Here is a 14,679-nt window from a genome sequence, read left to right on the forward strand (position 1 = left end):
TTTTTGTATTGATTGAATTTTTTGATCGCATTTTATTCATTTTTTCATTATATAAAAAGTGACCAAAAATATTCTATTTTGGGCTTTGGAATTTTTTTGCGCGTACGCCATTGACCCTGCAATTTAATTAATGACATATTTTTATAGTTTGGACATTTCCGCACGCAGCGATACCACATATGTTTATTTTTATTTTTTATTTATTTATTTATTTTTTTATGGGAAAAGGGGGGTGATTCAAACTTTTATTAGGGAAGGGGTTAAATGGCCTTTGTAAACTTTTTTTTTTCACGTTTTTTTTGCAGTGTTATAGCTCCCATAGGGACCTATAACACTGCACACTCTGATCTCTTATGCTGATCCCTGCAAAGCCATAGCTTTGCACAGATCAGTGAGATAGGGGCTTGATTGCTCAAGCCTGTAGCTCAGGCTTGGAGCAATCAAACCCCGATCGGACGCCGCGGAGACAGGTAAGGAGACCTCCGCCTGCGTCCCAGCTGATCGGAACATCGTGATTTTATCGTGATGTCCCAATCAGCCCGACTGAGCTGCCGGGAAGCGTTTACTTTCACTTTCAGTCTGAAGGGTTAATAGCGCGCGGCCCAACACGCGCTGTTAGCCCAGGGTCCCGGCTATGACTAGCAGCCGGGACTGACCCGGTCTGATGCGGGGTCATGGCGTGACCCCGTTTTAAACACCGGGCTCAGGGCGTACAGGTACAGTCCTTAAGGATCGGGGATGCAGGGCGTATGCATACGCCCTGCGTCCCCAAGAGGTTAAATACAGGAAATCTATTAGGACAGCTAAGTCCTCACGGTCCTAGCACTGGCTGATTCAGTCAGCGGAGGGTACCCTTCAATTCTCCGTCCGGAATATTTCTGGATGGGGAATCCTCAATGTAAAACCAACTTTCTGGTGAACTAACATGCGGCAGATGTGTTGCAGAAATTTCTGCCACTGAAAGTTTCTCCCATACATCTGGATGGGGTCGACAAAATGGAAATATTGGCCAGTCACAGAAATTTCTGCAACAAATGTGACACATCTGAATTCACCCACAAGCTGTATTTTTTTGGTTTACTGGCTAAAATGGAAGATAGCAGGTGGTCCCCTCCACAGTAATGTCATGCTTCTTTGCATGATTTCGGTTGAAAGCTTTTTTTCTCTGCATAAAACATTTATTTATGATAGCAGTAACAGAATAAGAATAGGTGTATCGAACACTTGTTTGATCTTCATAAAGGCTTTCATGTAGCCTTATAATTCCAGCTGTGCGCTATAAGCTCTATATGAAATGTGTCCCACTGGCCAAGTCATTTCTGGTCTTTCCTGGACTAGATAAGGTCAGATGAGATCATTGGATACTTGGTTTTGCCCAAGATGAATCCTATTCTTGTTAACAGAAGACTTACATTGTCATATAAGAAGAAAAGCCTTGCACGCTGAGGCCATGTAATTCCACCTCGTGCATTCAAGATGACACAATAGCTTCTTCAGTTGCCGGAGGCTGGATGTATCAGTGGAGATCCCAGTACAATAGAAACAACCATTGTCATTCTCTCGAAACACAGTGATGCTGAACAGTCTGCATGTATAGTATCTCTTGTATTAGATGTAATTGTCCCACAGAGACTTATAAACCTGTCGCATCTCTCTGATTTCTTGAAAGTGGTTCACTGCCATGTTGTTTATGGGCTTTTAAGTTTTTCAGCATAAAAAAGATAAATATCACAATTTTGGTATGTTCATTGTTACGACTCACCTGCTACTGTTTTAAATATACATTTGACTTTTGTATAATTCTTTTTGTTTGAATATATTGATTGTTTTATTTGCAATGCATGTACTCTACACCGACCTAACATCTGTACCACCCTTATCTGTTCTCTTATTTAGCTTCTTAGGGATTTTCCTGATGAACTAAGAGCTGACATAGCCATGCACCTTAACAAGGAGATCCTCCAGCTGCCAATATTCGAGTCTGCCAGTCGAGGTTGTCTGCGTTCTCTGTCTCTCAGCATTAAAACCTCTTTTTGCGCCCCAGGAGAATATCTGATCAGACAAGGGGATGCTTTACAAGCCATATATTTTGTTTGCTCTGGATCCATGGAGGTGCTGAAAGACAATACTGTTCTAGCCATCTTAGGTGAGTTTTAAGAAGGGCCTCGTCTTTTGCTAGACTAAATATTAGGTATCCAAAAGACTGCAATGAATGTCAGAAGTTAAATTAAGTATAGCAATACCCATAAAGATTACATTGGGGTTAATTGTCCCTCACAAAACGTTCAGGCAACTTTAGAGCCCAGTGCCAGACAGCTGCTGCCAAGGCAAACAAAATCAATGGATGTATAAAGAGAGACATAGAAACTCATGACAGGAACATAGTCAAGAATTTATCAAGGCTGTATGGCAGTTTTCTGTCATCCAAAAATCCCAAATTTTTGCACAAACCATGGTTTTGCTCTAAAGTTTTTCCGACGGCGCCCCCCATTTTACCACTACCAAGCAGATTATTCAAAATTTACGCCAATAAATCTGGCACATCTTCTTAAACTTCAGACCGGTGTCTCAGATGCCAATCTGAATAAATTCCACCATAGTTTTTAACCTGGTTTTTAAAAAAGTGATAATAATTTGACAGGTCTGTAAACAAATCAACAAATCATGGACATACTGTAGGAGAATTACACTATTCTCAGGCATCCACTGATCTAATACAAGCTTAGCTTGTTCTATACTTAGATGGGCTGGTCACTGAGCCCTGAGGTGACCGTGTCTAACTAAACTGCTGATCCTGAAATGAGAAAAGGTCTTGACACTGATAGTCCAGTGGTACAGAGAAAATGCATTTTAAGGTAAATTACACTAAAACAGAATGAATTAGGTGGTATAGAAGCCAATAAAGTGTGTGGATTAGGGACCATTGGGTGTCGCTCATGTCACTTTGGGTGTCTTTCAACCCTCCCTGGATATTTAAAGTGCTAAATAGTGATGAGCGGCATTGCCCATATTTGAATTTGCGATATTTCGCAAATGTATAGACGAATATTCATCCTATATTCTCGAATTTCGCATGTTCGTTATATTCGTGTATTCAAGGAAGAAAACAGTGAGGGGGTGGGCAACTTGACTATTGGTTGCTAGGGATGTTGTTGATAACCTCTGACAAGTGTATTTGCATCATTCTAATTGGCCCACAAGTGAAAAGAAGGAATATGCGCATATGCGCAAAAAAGTGAATATTCATAATTTCAAATATATAGCGAATATATTCGCAATATTCGCGAATTTGCGATAAAAATTCCAAATGCGAATATTCATGCCCAACATTAGTGCTAAACACATGTGACCAATAGGCAAACATGTTTATGGGTTTATTCACTAAATGGTTACACAAAAATAGACCAAAATTTACTCATACACAGACTTTGGACCAAAGTCCAAACACAGGAAGTGCCGCCTGGAGTGCTGAGGTGGGGGGGGGGGTGTCCAGCCTCATCCAATCATGGCTCCTCTCACACATAACTGCCATATGCTGTTGGTTGGACACCCCCCCCCCCCCCCCCTCAGCACTCCAGGCGGCACTTCCTGTGTTTGGACTTTGGTCCAAAGTCTGTGTATGAGTTGGGGAAAATGTGCTCTTGAGCTTTTTTAAGCACAAGTAAAACATAGAAAACTTCATTGTTTTTAAACAAAGTATATTAGCAATATGCTTAATTTACAATAAGGAGTGCAATAGCAAAAATGAGTTTTAATGAGAGTGCCCATTTAAAGATTTATTCATATGCAAATTAAACTAGGCCTCAAACCACACTATAAAGTCACCACATGTCCAGATTACAAACACAGCAATTACACTAGCTAAAAAACATTACAGCTCAAACCTAACTCCTATGTAGGGGTGATTCACATGAATTCACAAATCATCTAAATGCTTGCGTAGCCAGAAGTGATAAAAAATGGCTACAATGCAATATTTATCCAGTCATTGATTTATCTTCAAAGACACGACAAAGACAGGTTTTGTTTTACATTGACCACCTGCTGAATACCCTGCTCACTTAATTCAGTGAACGCTTTAAGCCATAGCTTTCTCTCTAAATACTAACAGGTCCAACAGTATTAAAGTATTATTGGCGTGGCATGTCATGGAGGCATCCATAAGGGCTAACTGTAATATTCTGCAAGTCTAATAGTTTTGTAATATACTGCAAATCTAATGTGTTTCAAAAATAAAATAAATAGTTAAAACTTTCTGATCATTCCAGGAAAAGGAGATCTGATCGGTTCAGACAATCTTAACAAGAATCGGACAATTAAGACCAATGCCAATGTGAAAGCCTTAACCTACTGTGACCTGCAATACATCAGTCTGAAGGGACTGCGTGAGGTCTTAGAGCTCTACCCGGAATACTCGCAAAAATTTATCACTGAAATCCAGCATGACCTCACCTACAATCTACGAGAAGGCAGTGAAGCAGAGGTAAGTTTACCTGTTGTCATGTGGTAGTGGTGTTTATGTTTTAACCCCTTAAATGGGTACTCCGGCCCTAAGACATCTTATCCCCTATCCAACCTATCCAAAGGGGGTCCTGCCGTTCATGGGGCCGGAGTATCATGACTTCGCGGCTCTGCCCCCTCAATGCAAGCCTATGGGAGGGGGCGTGGCGGCTGTCACGCCTCCTCCCATAGGCTTGCATTGAGGGGGCGGAGCGTGACGTCACTATACTCCGGCCCTATGATCATGATTCATCAGACCCGGAGCGATGTTCGCTCCAGAGGCTGATGATAACGGGGTGCTGCATGAAAGATTGCAGAGGTCCCCTGCTGCGGGACGCCCGCGATCAGGCAATTTATCCTCTATCCTTTGCATAGAGATAAGATGTCTTAGGGCCGGAGTACCCCTTGAAGGACACAGCCCATTTTCAGCTAAAAGGGGTACTCTGCTTTAAACATTATACCCCCTATTAAAAGGATAGGGGATAAAATGTTAGATCACAGGGATCCCACCCATGGGGACCTCTGTGATCTCCACTGCAGCACATCTGTCAACTCCGCTCCGTGCCCGATGACTGGCGATGCTGCCTGCCACGCCTCCTCCATTTACATCTATGGGAAGAGGCGTGACAGCTGTGTACTGGCTGTCACACCCCATCCTATAGACCTAAATTGAGGGGGTGTGGCATGACATCACAAATGCAAAAGCTGTAAGCTTCTGTGTTCCGGACGCCTCCGCTGCAGGCCCAGAGATTGCGGGGGTCCCCAGCAGCAGGACTTCCACGATCTAACACCTTATCCCCTATCCTTTGAATAAGGGATGAGATTTTACAGGGAAGTACCCCTTTAAGCACACAGCAGTTATAATTTTTGCAATTTTGTTTTTCCTCCTCACCTTTTAAGAGGTATAACTCTTTTCCCTGTGAGAGCTTGTTTTTTGCGCAACCAATTGTACTTTGTAATGACAGCTTTAATTTTACTATGAAAACTATAATTTTTGGGGGAAATTGTAAGAAAATGCAATTTTGCTACTTTGGGGGGGGTTCATTTTTACACAGTGCTCTTTATGGTAAAACGGGAATGCTATTTTTATTCTGTGGGTCATTTTAATTGAAATGATACCCATGTTTACATGTTTGTCTGTTAATGTACTACTTTTTTTAAAAAGTTCTAACTTTTTGTAAGGAAATTATGTTTAAAATTGTACTATTCTGACCCCTATAACATTTTTCACTTACATGCTGCTGTAGGAGGGCTCCTTTTTTGCACAGTGATCTGCAGTTTTTTTAACACCACTTTTGTATATATGTGACTTTTTTGATAACTTTTTTGATAACTTTTTATTCTATTGCTTTAGGTACCATGATCAGTATTGATCAAGGCATCAAAAGGGTTTTTGCTGGGCATCAGTGGCACCAGGACATACATTTACATCCAGTGTCATTAAGGGGGTCAATCATGAAGCCAATTTTGGCTCATTTTTCAAATCTGACCTGTCTCACTTTATGTGGTAATAGCTGTAATGGTTTTACTAGATTGTTTGCCATAAATTGTAATCTTGGGATAGCCCTATAAAAAAAAAATCTTTTTTGTTTTTCCTTAACAAAAAACAAAAAAAAGTTGTATGATGGCTTTTTTTGAGGGACAAGTTGCTGTTTTCTTGGTACCATTTTGGGTTTCATAAGACATTTTTATAAGTTTTTATAAAAGTTAATAGTGCAGTATAAACAACATGTTATCTTTAATTTATGGTTCAATACAAATATAGTGATCAGCGGCATAGGCCATTTTCAAATTTGTGATATTTCGCAAATATATGGACAAATATTTGTCCTATGTTCGCAAATTTCGCATAGTCGTTCACTTTTTTCCCATGCAAAATTCATAATTAAATTTGTATAGTGCGCATGCGCAAATTAAATCTTCCACCTAACTATCTGTGGGCAACTTTCCTGTTGGTTGCTAGGGACGTTGCTAATCTCTGACAACTGTATTTGCATCCTTCTCATTGGCCCACAAGCTAAAAGAAGGGAGGGATCAGTGTACTCTGGAAGTGCCCATATTCGCATATGCGTATTTTTTGCGCTCCACACCAACTCACACAGTAAATAGTATTGGAGCCTTCTTTGGACCACATCACTTTCGATGATCACTTTTTTTTTTTTTACACAGTACACATCATTGTGATGTGTACTGTGAAAAAAACGAATATTCGTCATTACGAATATATCACTATACTCTACATATTCGCGAAATCGTAAAGTGCCGACATTCGCGGTAAAAATTTGCAATTCGAATATTTGTGCTCAACACTATACAAATACAGTGATACCCCCTTTATATAGTTGTTTTATGTTTCACACCATAACGTTTCTATTTTTCATCTAAAGGAGTTGCTTGTGTTTTGCCGGACGAGCTGTTGTGTTTATTTGTAGCAGTTTTGTGGCACTTTTTGATTATTCCGCTTTTGTGGAGGCAAGGTGACCAACATCATTAATTTTGACATTGTTTTTCTTTTTTCCTATGTGCAGGATAAATACCCATTTTATAGAATGGATCATTATGAATGCAGTGATATCCATTGTGGTGGTTGTTGTTGTTGTTGTTTTTTTTTTTTCTTCATTTAAAAAAAAAAAACTTTTAAAAACTTTTTTTTGTCAAGCTTTTGTGCCCCATAATTTTAGCAAATTGTGAAACTTTTTGCTAAAATTAGCAGCCAGACCCCCCCACAATGAGACATCTTATCCCCTATGTTTGGGGCAGGGTACTGCGTTAAACCTTCATGGCCTAAAGTTTGCCAAGTTTGCGCATCAAATATGTACAGGATACATGTGAATAGCCCCAAATAAGTAAATCTATTGAAAAAGATTTAGTCAGAAAAAATCCATATAAGAACAACCTACAACAATAGTAAATGCGGGCCAAAAGTGTTACTTCAGCTTTGAATGTTCTTTTGGAAAAAATATGTATAACAGACTGTTTATATAGGAGTACAGGGGAATGGATTCACAGTTCCATATTGGTTTTTTGCAAAGATGATTTGTGAACTGTTGAAGTAAGGGAATGAAAAATGTATGAATATACGAAACATTAGTTATTCTGGTTTCAGGTCATATCTGAAGTGTTTTTTGTAAATGTGAACATCCTGTTCATGCTGAAACATACAGCAATTATAGTGGTGAGACAAAAGAAATCAATGGAAGTTGGTTCTTTCCCAGAAAGAAAATGATACTTGTTTAGAGTTGTGTAATGACATGAAAATCCATGGTAGATAACAAAGACTTCTACTGTACCATTGAATATCATTCCCCTGCCCATTGTTAAGGCATTTATTTTTCAATGCAAAGTTTTCTTTCAGTGTAAAGTTGTTGTTTTTTAATACTTTATGTTACTTTGCAACCTGGTTTGTCTTATATGAAGCAAATAAACCCATATCTCTGCATAAAAATGGCGCACAGGATTTTAGCATTTTTTTAAGTGTAGTAAAATATTACAAAAACTACATAGACTGGGCTCTGTTGTAACTGTGCTGACCTGCAGAATAACCGCTTCAGCAAAAAGCAAGCACTCTTAGCCCTCAAAGAAAAGAGTAAGGCTAGGTTCACACTACGGAATAGCCGCCTGCAATTCCGCTTTGAAATTGCAGGCAGAAATTCCGCTTACTAAAATGGATAGTATAGTGAATGGGTTTCAAATCCGTTTGAAAGTTTTCGCCTGAAGAATGGCGTTGCTCATTCTTCAGGCGGAAATATTCGCGGAACACATTGCAGTCTATTGGAGACTGTAGTGTCCGCGCGGTCTAAATCAGTCGGCGCTGGCCGCACTCGGAATCTCCAGGTGGAAATTTTTTGCCCGGAGGTTCTGTAGTGTGAACCTAGCCTTAGGGTCTATTCACATGGCAGAATTTCCACTTGTGGAATTCCACCTCAACTAAAAGCCCATAGACTTCTATGAGATTCCGCACTCCCATTCACACTTCTGAATTTCCGCTTGTGGAATTCTGCAAGCGGAAATTCAGAAGTGTGAATGGGAGAGTAAAATCCCCTAGAAGTCTATGGGCTTTAATTCTAACATAATATTCAGAACAGGCACTTATGATAGGTTAAGAACAATATAAGAATATCCTGTGAAAGTTACAGGCTTCTCTGTCACAGAGCATGACCGCGTAAAGCTAGTCAGGTCAGAGTCAGAGAGAGATCTGAGCATGACAACGGCCATAATTCTCAATTTATTCTTCTGCCAAGGGATGTAAGCTGATGGTAAGATTTACTGCACTATTAAAAACATATACACACCAAATAGTTTTACACTGTTTGTGTCTTCCCTTCATTGAAGTAAAGTTATTATTATTTTTTTTTTCTGACAATATTGGTCTGACCACTTAAGGTAGTATTCACACGTACAGAATCCTGTGCATATTCGATGCACAGGATTTGGAGCTTCAGAGTTAAGTTAAACAGATTTGTAAATTACTTCTATTAAAAAATCTTCCTCTTTTCAGTACTTATGAGCTGCTGAAGTTGAGTTGTTCTTTTTTGTCTAAGTGCTCTCTGATGACACCTGTCTCGGGAACTGTCCTGAGTAGAAGCAAATCCCCATAGCATACCTCTTTTACTCTGTGCAGTTCCTGAGACAAGCAGAGATGTCAGCAGAGAGCACTGTTGTCAGACAGAAAAGAACAACTCAACTTCAGAAGCTTATAATTATTAGAAGGGATTAAGATTTTTTAATAGAGGGGATTTACAAATCTGTTTAACTTTCTGGAGCCAGTTGATATATAAAAATAATTTTTTTCCTGGAATACCCCTTTAAATCTACATCTTCAAATCCTGCGCATCAAATATGTACAGGATACATGTGAATAGACTCTAAATAGGATTATGGTCTACTGTGATAATATTAACCCCTTAGGGACTCAGCCCATTTTCACCTTAATGACTCAGCCCTTTTTTGCAATTTTGACCACTGTCACTTTATGCATTAATAACTGTGTGATGCTTATACCTTTTATTCTGATCCTGAGATAGTTTTTTCGTGACATTTTCTACTTTAACATACTGGTAAATATTTGTCGTTACTTGCATACTTGCATTTCATGAAAATTTAGAAATTTTGCATTTTTCTAACTTTGAAACTTTCTGCTTGTAAGGAAATGGACATTCCAAATAAATGATATATTGATTCACAAATACAATATGTCTACTTTAAGTTGGCATCATAAAGTTGATATGTTTTTACTTTTTGTAGACATTAAAGGGCTTCAAAGTATAGCAGCAATTTTCAAAATATTCAGGGACCAGTTAAGTTTCAAATGGATTTGAGGGGCTTTTCTGTGATAAATACGCCATAAATGACCCCATTATAGAAACTGAACCCCTCAAAGTATCAAAATTACGTCCAGAAAGTTTGTTAACCCTTTAGGTCTTTCACAGAAATAGCAGCAAAGTGAAGGATAAAATTCAAAATCTTCATTTTTTACACTCGCATGTTCTTGTAGAGCCATTTTTTTTATTTTTACAAGGGGTAAAAGGAGAGGAATCTCCCCAAACTTTGTAACCCAATCTCTCTCAAGTAAGGAAATACCTCATATGTGGATGTAAAGTACTCTGTGGGGGCACTGGAGGACTCAGAAGGGAAGGAGCGACAATGGGATTTTGGAGAGTGAATTTTGCTGAAATGTTTTTTGGGGAGCATGTCGCATTTAGGAAGCCCCTATGGTACCAGAACAGCAAACAAAAAGCACATGGCATACTATTTTGGTAACTACACCCCTCAAGACACAAAACAAGGGGTACAGTGAGCCTTAACACCCCACAGGTGTTTGAAGACTTTTCGGAAAAAGTCAGATGTATAAATAAAAATAAAAAATCTCTCCAAAATGCTGTTTTTCCCAAAATTTTACATTTTTACAAGGGTAATAGGAGAAGATGCCCCCCAAAATGTGTAACTCTATTTCTTCTGAGTATGGAAATACCCCATGTGTGGATGTCAAGTGCTGTGCTGGTGCACTACAATGCTCAGAAGAGAAGGAGTCACGTTTGGCTTTTGGAAAGCAAATTTTGCTGAAATGGTTTTTGGGGGGCATGTCGCATTTAGGAAGCCCCAATGGTGCCAGAACAGCAAGAATAAACCCACATGGCATACTATTTTGGAAACTACACATCTCAAGGAACGTAACAAGGGGTTCAGTGAGCCTTAACACCCCACAGGTGTTTGACAACTTTTCGTTAAAGTCGTATGTGTAGATTTTTCCCCAAATTGTACATTTTTATAAGGGGTAGTAGGAGAAAATGCCCCCAAAATTTTGTAACACCATTTCTTCTGAGCACGGAAATACCCCATATGTGGATGTAAAGTGCTCTGCAGGCGAACTACACTGCTCAGAAGATAAGGAGTGCCATTGAGCTTTTGGAGAGATAATTATTACATTACGTGAGGGGTGTAGTTTCCAAAATGGGGTTACATGTGGGGGGGTCCATTGTTCTGGCACCATGGGGGCTTTGTAAACACACGTAGCCTTCAATTCCGGACAAATTTTCTCTCCAAAAGCCCAATGGTGCTCCTTCTCTTCTGAGCATTGTAGTGCGCCCGCAGAGCACTTTACATCCACGGTATGTTCTTACTCAGAAGAAATTGGGTTACACATTTGGGCGGGGGGCTTTTCCCTATTTTCCCTTGTGAAAATGAAAAATTTAGGGTAATACCAGCATTTTTGTGAAAATTTTTTTTTCGTTTTCATTTTCCCATCCAACTTACACGAAAATCATCAAACACCTGTGGGGTGAGGCTCACGATTATACCCCTTGTTACGTTCCGTGATGGGTGTAGTTTCCAAAATAGGATCACATGTGAGTATTTATTTTTTTGCATTTATGTCAGAACTGCTGTAAAATCAGCCACCTCTGTACAAATCAGCCACCCCTGTGAGTTACTAGATGAAACTGCACTGTAATCTGTTATATAGTATGCAGCACATGTGTAGAGCTGGAGTGGCCACTATATGGGCATCGTATAGAGCAAAGTAGTCTGTATACAGTTTGTACTCAGTATCAGTATGGATTTGTTATCCAGTGACTATGTAGTAGTGTAATGCAATTATGTGTCCCTTGTATAGTGTTGCTATCGGACTCTGTATAGTGGTTTTTATTTAATAACAGTATAATGGTATTAGTCACTGCAGTAGTATTATGTTGTCCTGGTTCGGAGGTATTATTTAATGTTTGTTAACCCCAACCTGCATCCCTGGTAAGTGGTAATGCATACACTGTATGCATCACCATTCTCTTACATTCATGAATTGGGGGGGGGGGGATTCTGCCTTGGCCCGAGTGCTAGTGCTTCCAACCCGCACTATGCTGCAACAGGAGGGGGGGGGGGGGGCAAACACAAAAAATGCACCTTTGTGAATGGGCTTTGAAAATTGCAAGATCTCTCAAGTAGCACAGGTGTGAGTGCCACAGCTTACTCTGAGTGACTAACTTTCTACTTCCTATGCTTGGATAAATTCTTTATTGTTTAACCACCAGTTTCTGGGAATTTTGAGTAATTATACATAAAAACTTCAAAAAGCTTCATGTATGCATGAGGTGATGATGACTAACATATTACTAGAGGATTATGCCTGGTTTGGAAAATCCTTTTTAATAACTCTAATACGTTAATGGGGGGGGGGGGGGGGTCAACAGTCCACTCCAGTTCAGGACTCTCCACTATATAGAATAGTAGCTTGAAAGAGGATCTCTCACTCTAAGGGACATATAATTCTGCACTACATGAACAGCACACTAACTATAATAAGGAATGTTTACTGCTTCATTACCTAAAAAAGGGTACTCAGCCCCTAGACATCTTATCCACTATCCAAGCATCTTGGCTGCGGCACCGTGGACATCCGGTGCACAGAGCGAACTTCGTACCATCACGGTCACGCCCCCTCAATGTAAGTCTATGGGAGGGGGCGTGACATCCGTCTTGCATTGAGGGGGCATGGCAGTGATGTCACGAGCCTCCGGCTCTGCACCCGACGCTCTAAACTAATGCCAGGTACAGCAGGGAGATGGCGGGTTCCCCAGCAGCGGGACCTCCTCAATCAGACATCTTATCCCCTATCCTTTGGATAGGGGATGAGATGTCTAAGGGAGGAGTACCCCTTTAACTTCCAGGTTCCCTCATAGATTACAGCAGATCACTGGAGGTCCCAGTATCACTTGGGACAACCTGTGGCTTATTGTTAGGGGAACCTTTGTAATAAAAATGTACTGTCCAAATTGGCCAATCCCTAAGGCTGTCCAGTCATTGCACATTGTTTTTATCATGGGCATATGTAAAATGTAGCAGCAGTAAAAAACAATATTTACTAGTTTATTAAAGATGCACAACTAATTTTCATAAGATATGATCCAACTCCCACAGTCAGTAACCTTTAACGCAAGACGAACTGCAAAACATATTTTGCATTAATTTACATTAGCACTTATGCCTTATAGGAATTTCTACATTACAATGAGCTACAGTCTTTATATTTCATACTGTTCTGATGTTTATTCCAGATGATGCTGTGTGCAGTATATAGATAGCACAGGATACGGAGTATAAACCTGAATTAACAATCCCTTAGAGGATGGGGGTTCTCAGTCTCAGAGATGTCTTCTGATCCTATAAATAGCTCTCAGATCTATTCATAGCTGCACTGAGCGGCAGCCTCTGTTGCTGTAACCCCGTAGGGAAAAGACGCTATAAATAAAACTTGCTGCGCTGGATTTCCTCTCCGACTACCTAATTAATTGACTTAAGATGCATAAAGCTCCTTGTACACATAGGAGAAGGAAAGCGAAACTTTGCAGGTGCCACTCATCCAGCTGCTGGGATTTTGTTACAGATTAATAGTGGCTTCCCAGAGAATAACATGAATATTCAGATTGGTAGCTCTTTCCTTTTAATGACATTATTGTACAAATATATTTTGTACAGATACTCCGCCATTATTAGAGAAGCAGTCGGTAAAGGTTTGTCCTGAGCATAAAGTAATTCTATAATTACTTGTAAAAGTGTAAGGATCCATGCTAATGAGAAAAAAGAAAAAAAAAAACACCTGAAAGTACCCTGTATAACGGAAAATGGAGTCCATATGGTTCCATATTCTGTATGCTGCTGGTAAGTGTCTCTGTGAAGCACTGAATTTACTCCTGAAATGGGGGTCAATGATGCAACATGAAATTAATTATTTTCTGACAGTCCAGTGTGTACTCATTTAAAAAGTACCTGTTACCAAATAAACTGTTTTCAACTACCTTAGGCTATGTTCCCTAACTACTCCTAACACCCCTCCAGCCCTAAAAACATTTTTCAAAGATTTAAAAAGCTGTGTATCATACCTTTCTTCTTGCTCACATTTCAATTTCCCAGCAGGAGAAAGTGGGCGATTCCCAACAGGCATGACACCACTGAAGCCTGTTGGGGGACCACTTCCGCCCTCACATGGTTGCAGCGCTGTTATGAATAGAAGACCTCAAGCTCTGTGCATTTTTCAGTCTGTGTTGCTACCAGTGAGTCTCCCCTGCAGCTTTCAGTCTGTTCAAATTTCTGTGACAATCTGTGGAGCTTTCACTTTCTGTGCACCTGTCAATCAAGCTCAGTGCAGAGAAGCACTTCCTGAGTATGGACTCCTGCCAGGCTGGAAGGAGACCAAACTCTCTGTATTAATAGTGGCAGGGAACAGAACAGAGCCACCTAGTGGCTGTTTTTTTTTATATTACATTTCAAACATAATTATGTTGATAATTTTAAAAGCAAGTGAATAGGAAAGTGTCTGCTAATTACACAAGGAACACTATATTAAAAGTTTTATTTAGTGACAGGTTCTGTTTAATGCTATGGGTGTTTTTAAGGCATGAGGTCTTACTATTAAGCTACCACTCCTAATAAGATAAATATGGTTAAACTCAGTGCTCAAGTCCTGCAGGAATGTGTGGGAACTGAGTTCCTGCACTTTCTCCACAGCAGGAACACCGTTCCCATTAGCAGGAGTCCTGCAGGACCAGCACTTGAGTGGAAATCTTGGGTGAGTTCCGTCACTTTTTTCCCCAGCACTTGACTCCTGGTTAAACTGATACATAATAGAAGATAAAGTTGACCAGCAGAAAAAGAGGAGTAAACAAGCCCATGGCTAGATAGGGCTAGTCA

The 14,679-nt window shown here is 39.9% G+C and overlaps 1 protein-coding gene across 5 annotated transcripts in view; it reads left to right on the top strand.

Moving 5' to 3' along the window:
- Positions 1-14,679, top strand: part of LOC130283815 (potassium voltage-gated channel subfamily H member 8-like) — a 520,269-nt gene that overhangs the window by 431,311 nt on the left and 74,279 nt on the right. For all 5 annotated transcript variants that reach the window (XM_056533330.1, XM_056533331.1, XM_056533332.1 and 2 more), the window contains 2 exons: positions 1,897-2,146; positions 4,269-4,483. In XM_056533330.1, coding sequence (XP_056389305.1) covers positions 1,897-2,146; positions 4,269-4,483 — 465 coding nt within the window. The remainder of the gene's footprint in view (positions 1-1,896; positions 2,147-4,268; positions 4,484-14,679) is intronic.

Source organism: Hyla sarda, chromosome 8 (assembly GCF_029499605.1).
Source record: "Hyla sarda isolate aHylSar1 chromosome 8, aHylSar1.hap1, whole genome shotgun sequence".
In the NCBI taxonomy this organism is placed as follows: Eukaryota; Metazoa; Chordata; class Amphibia; order Anura; family Hylidae; genus Hyla; species Hyla sarda.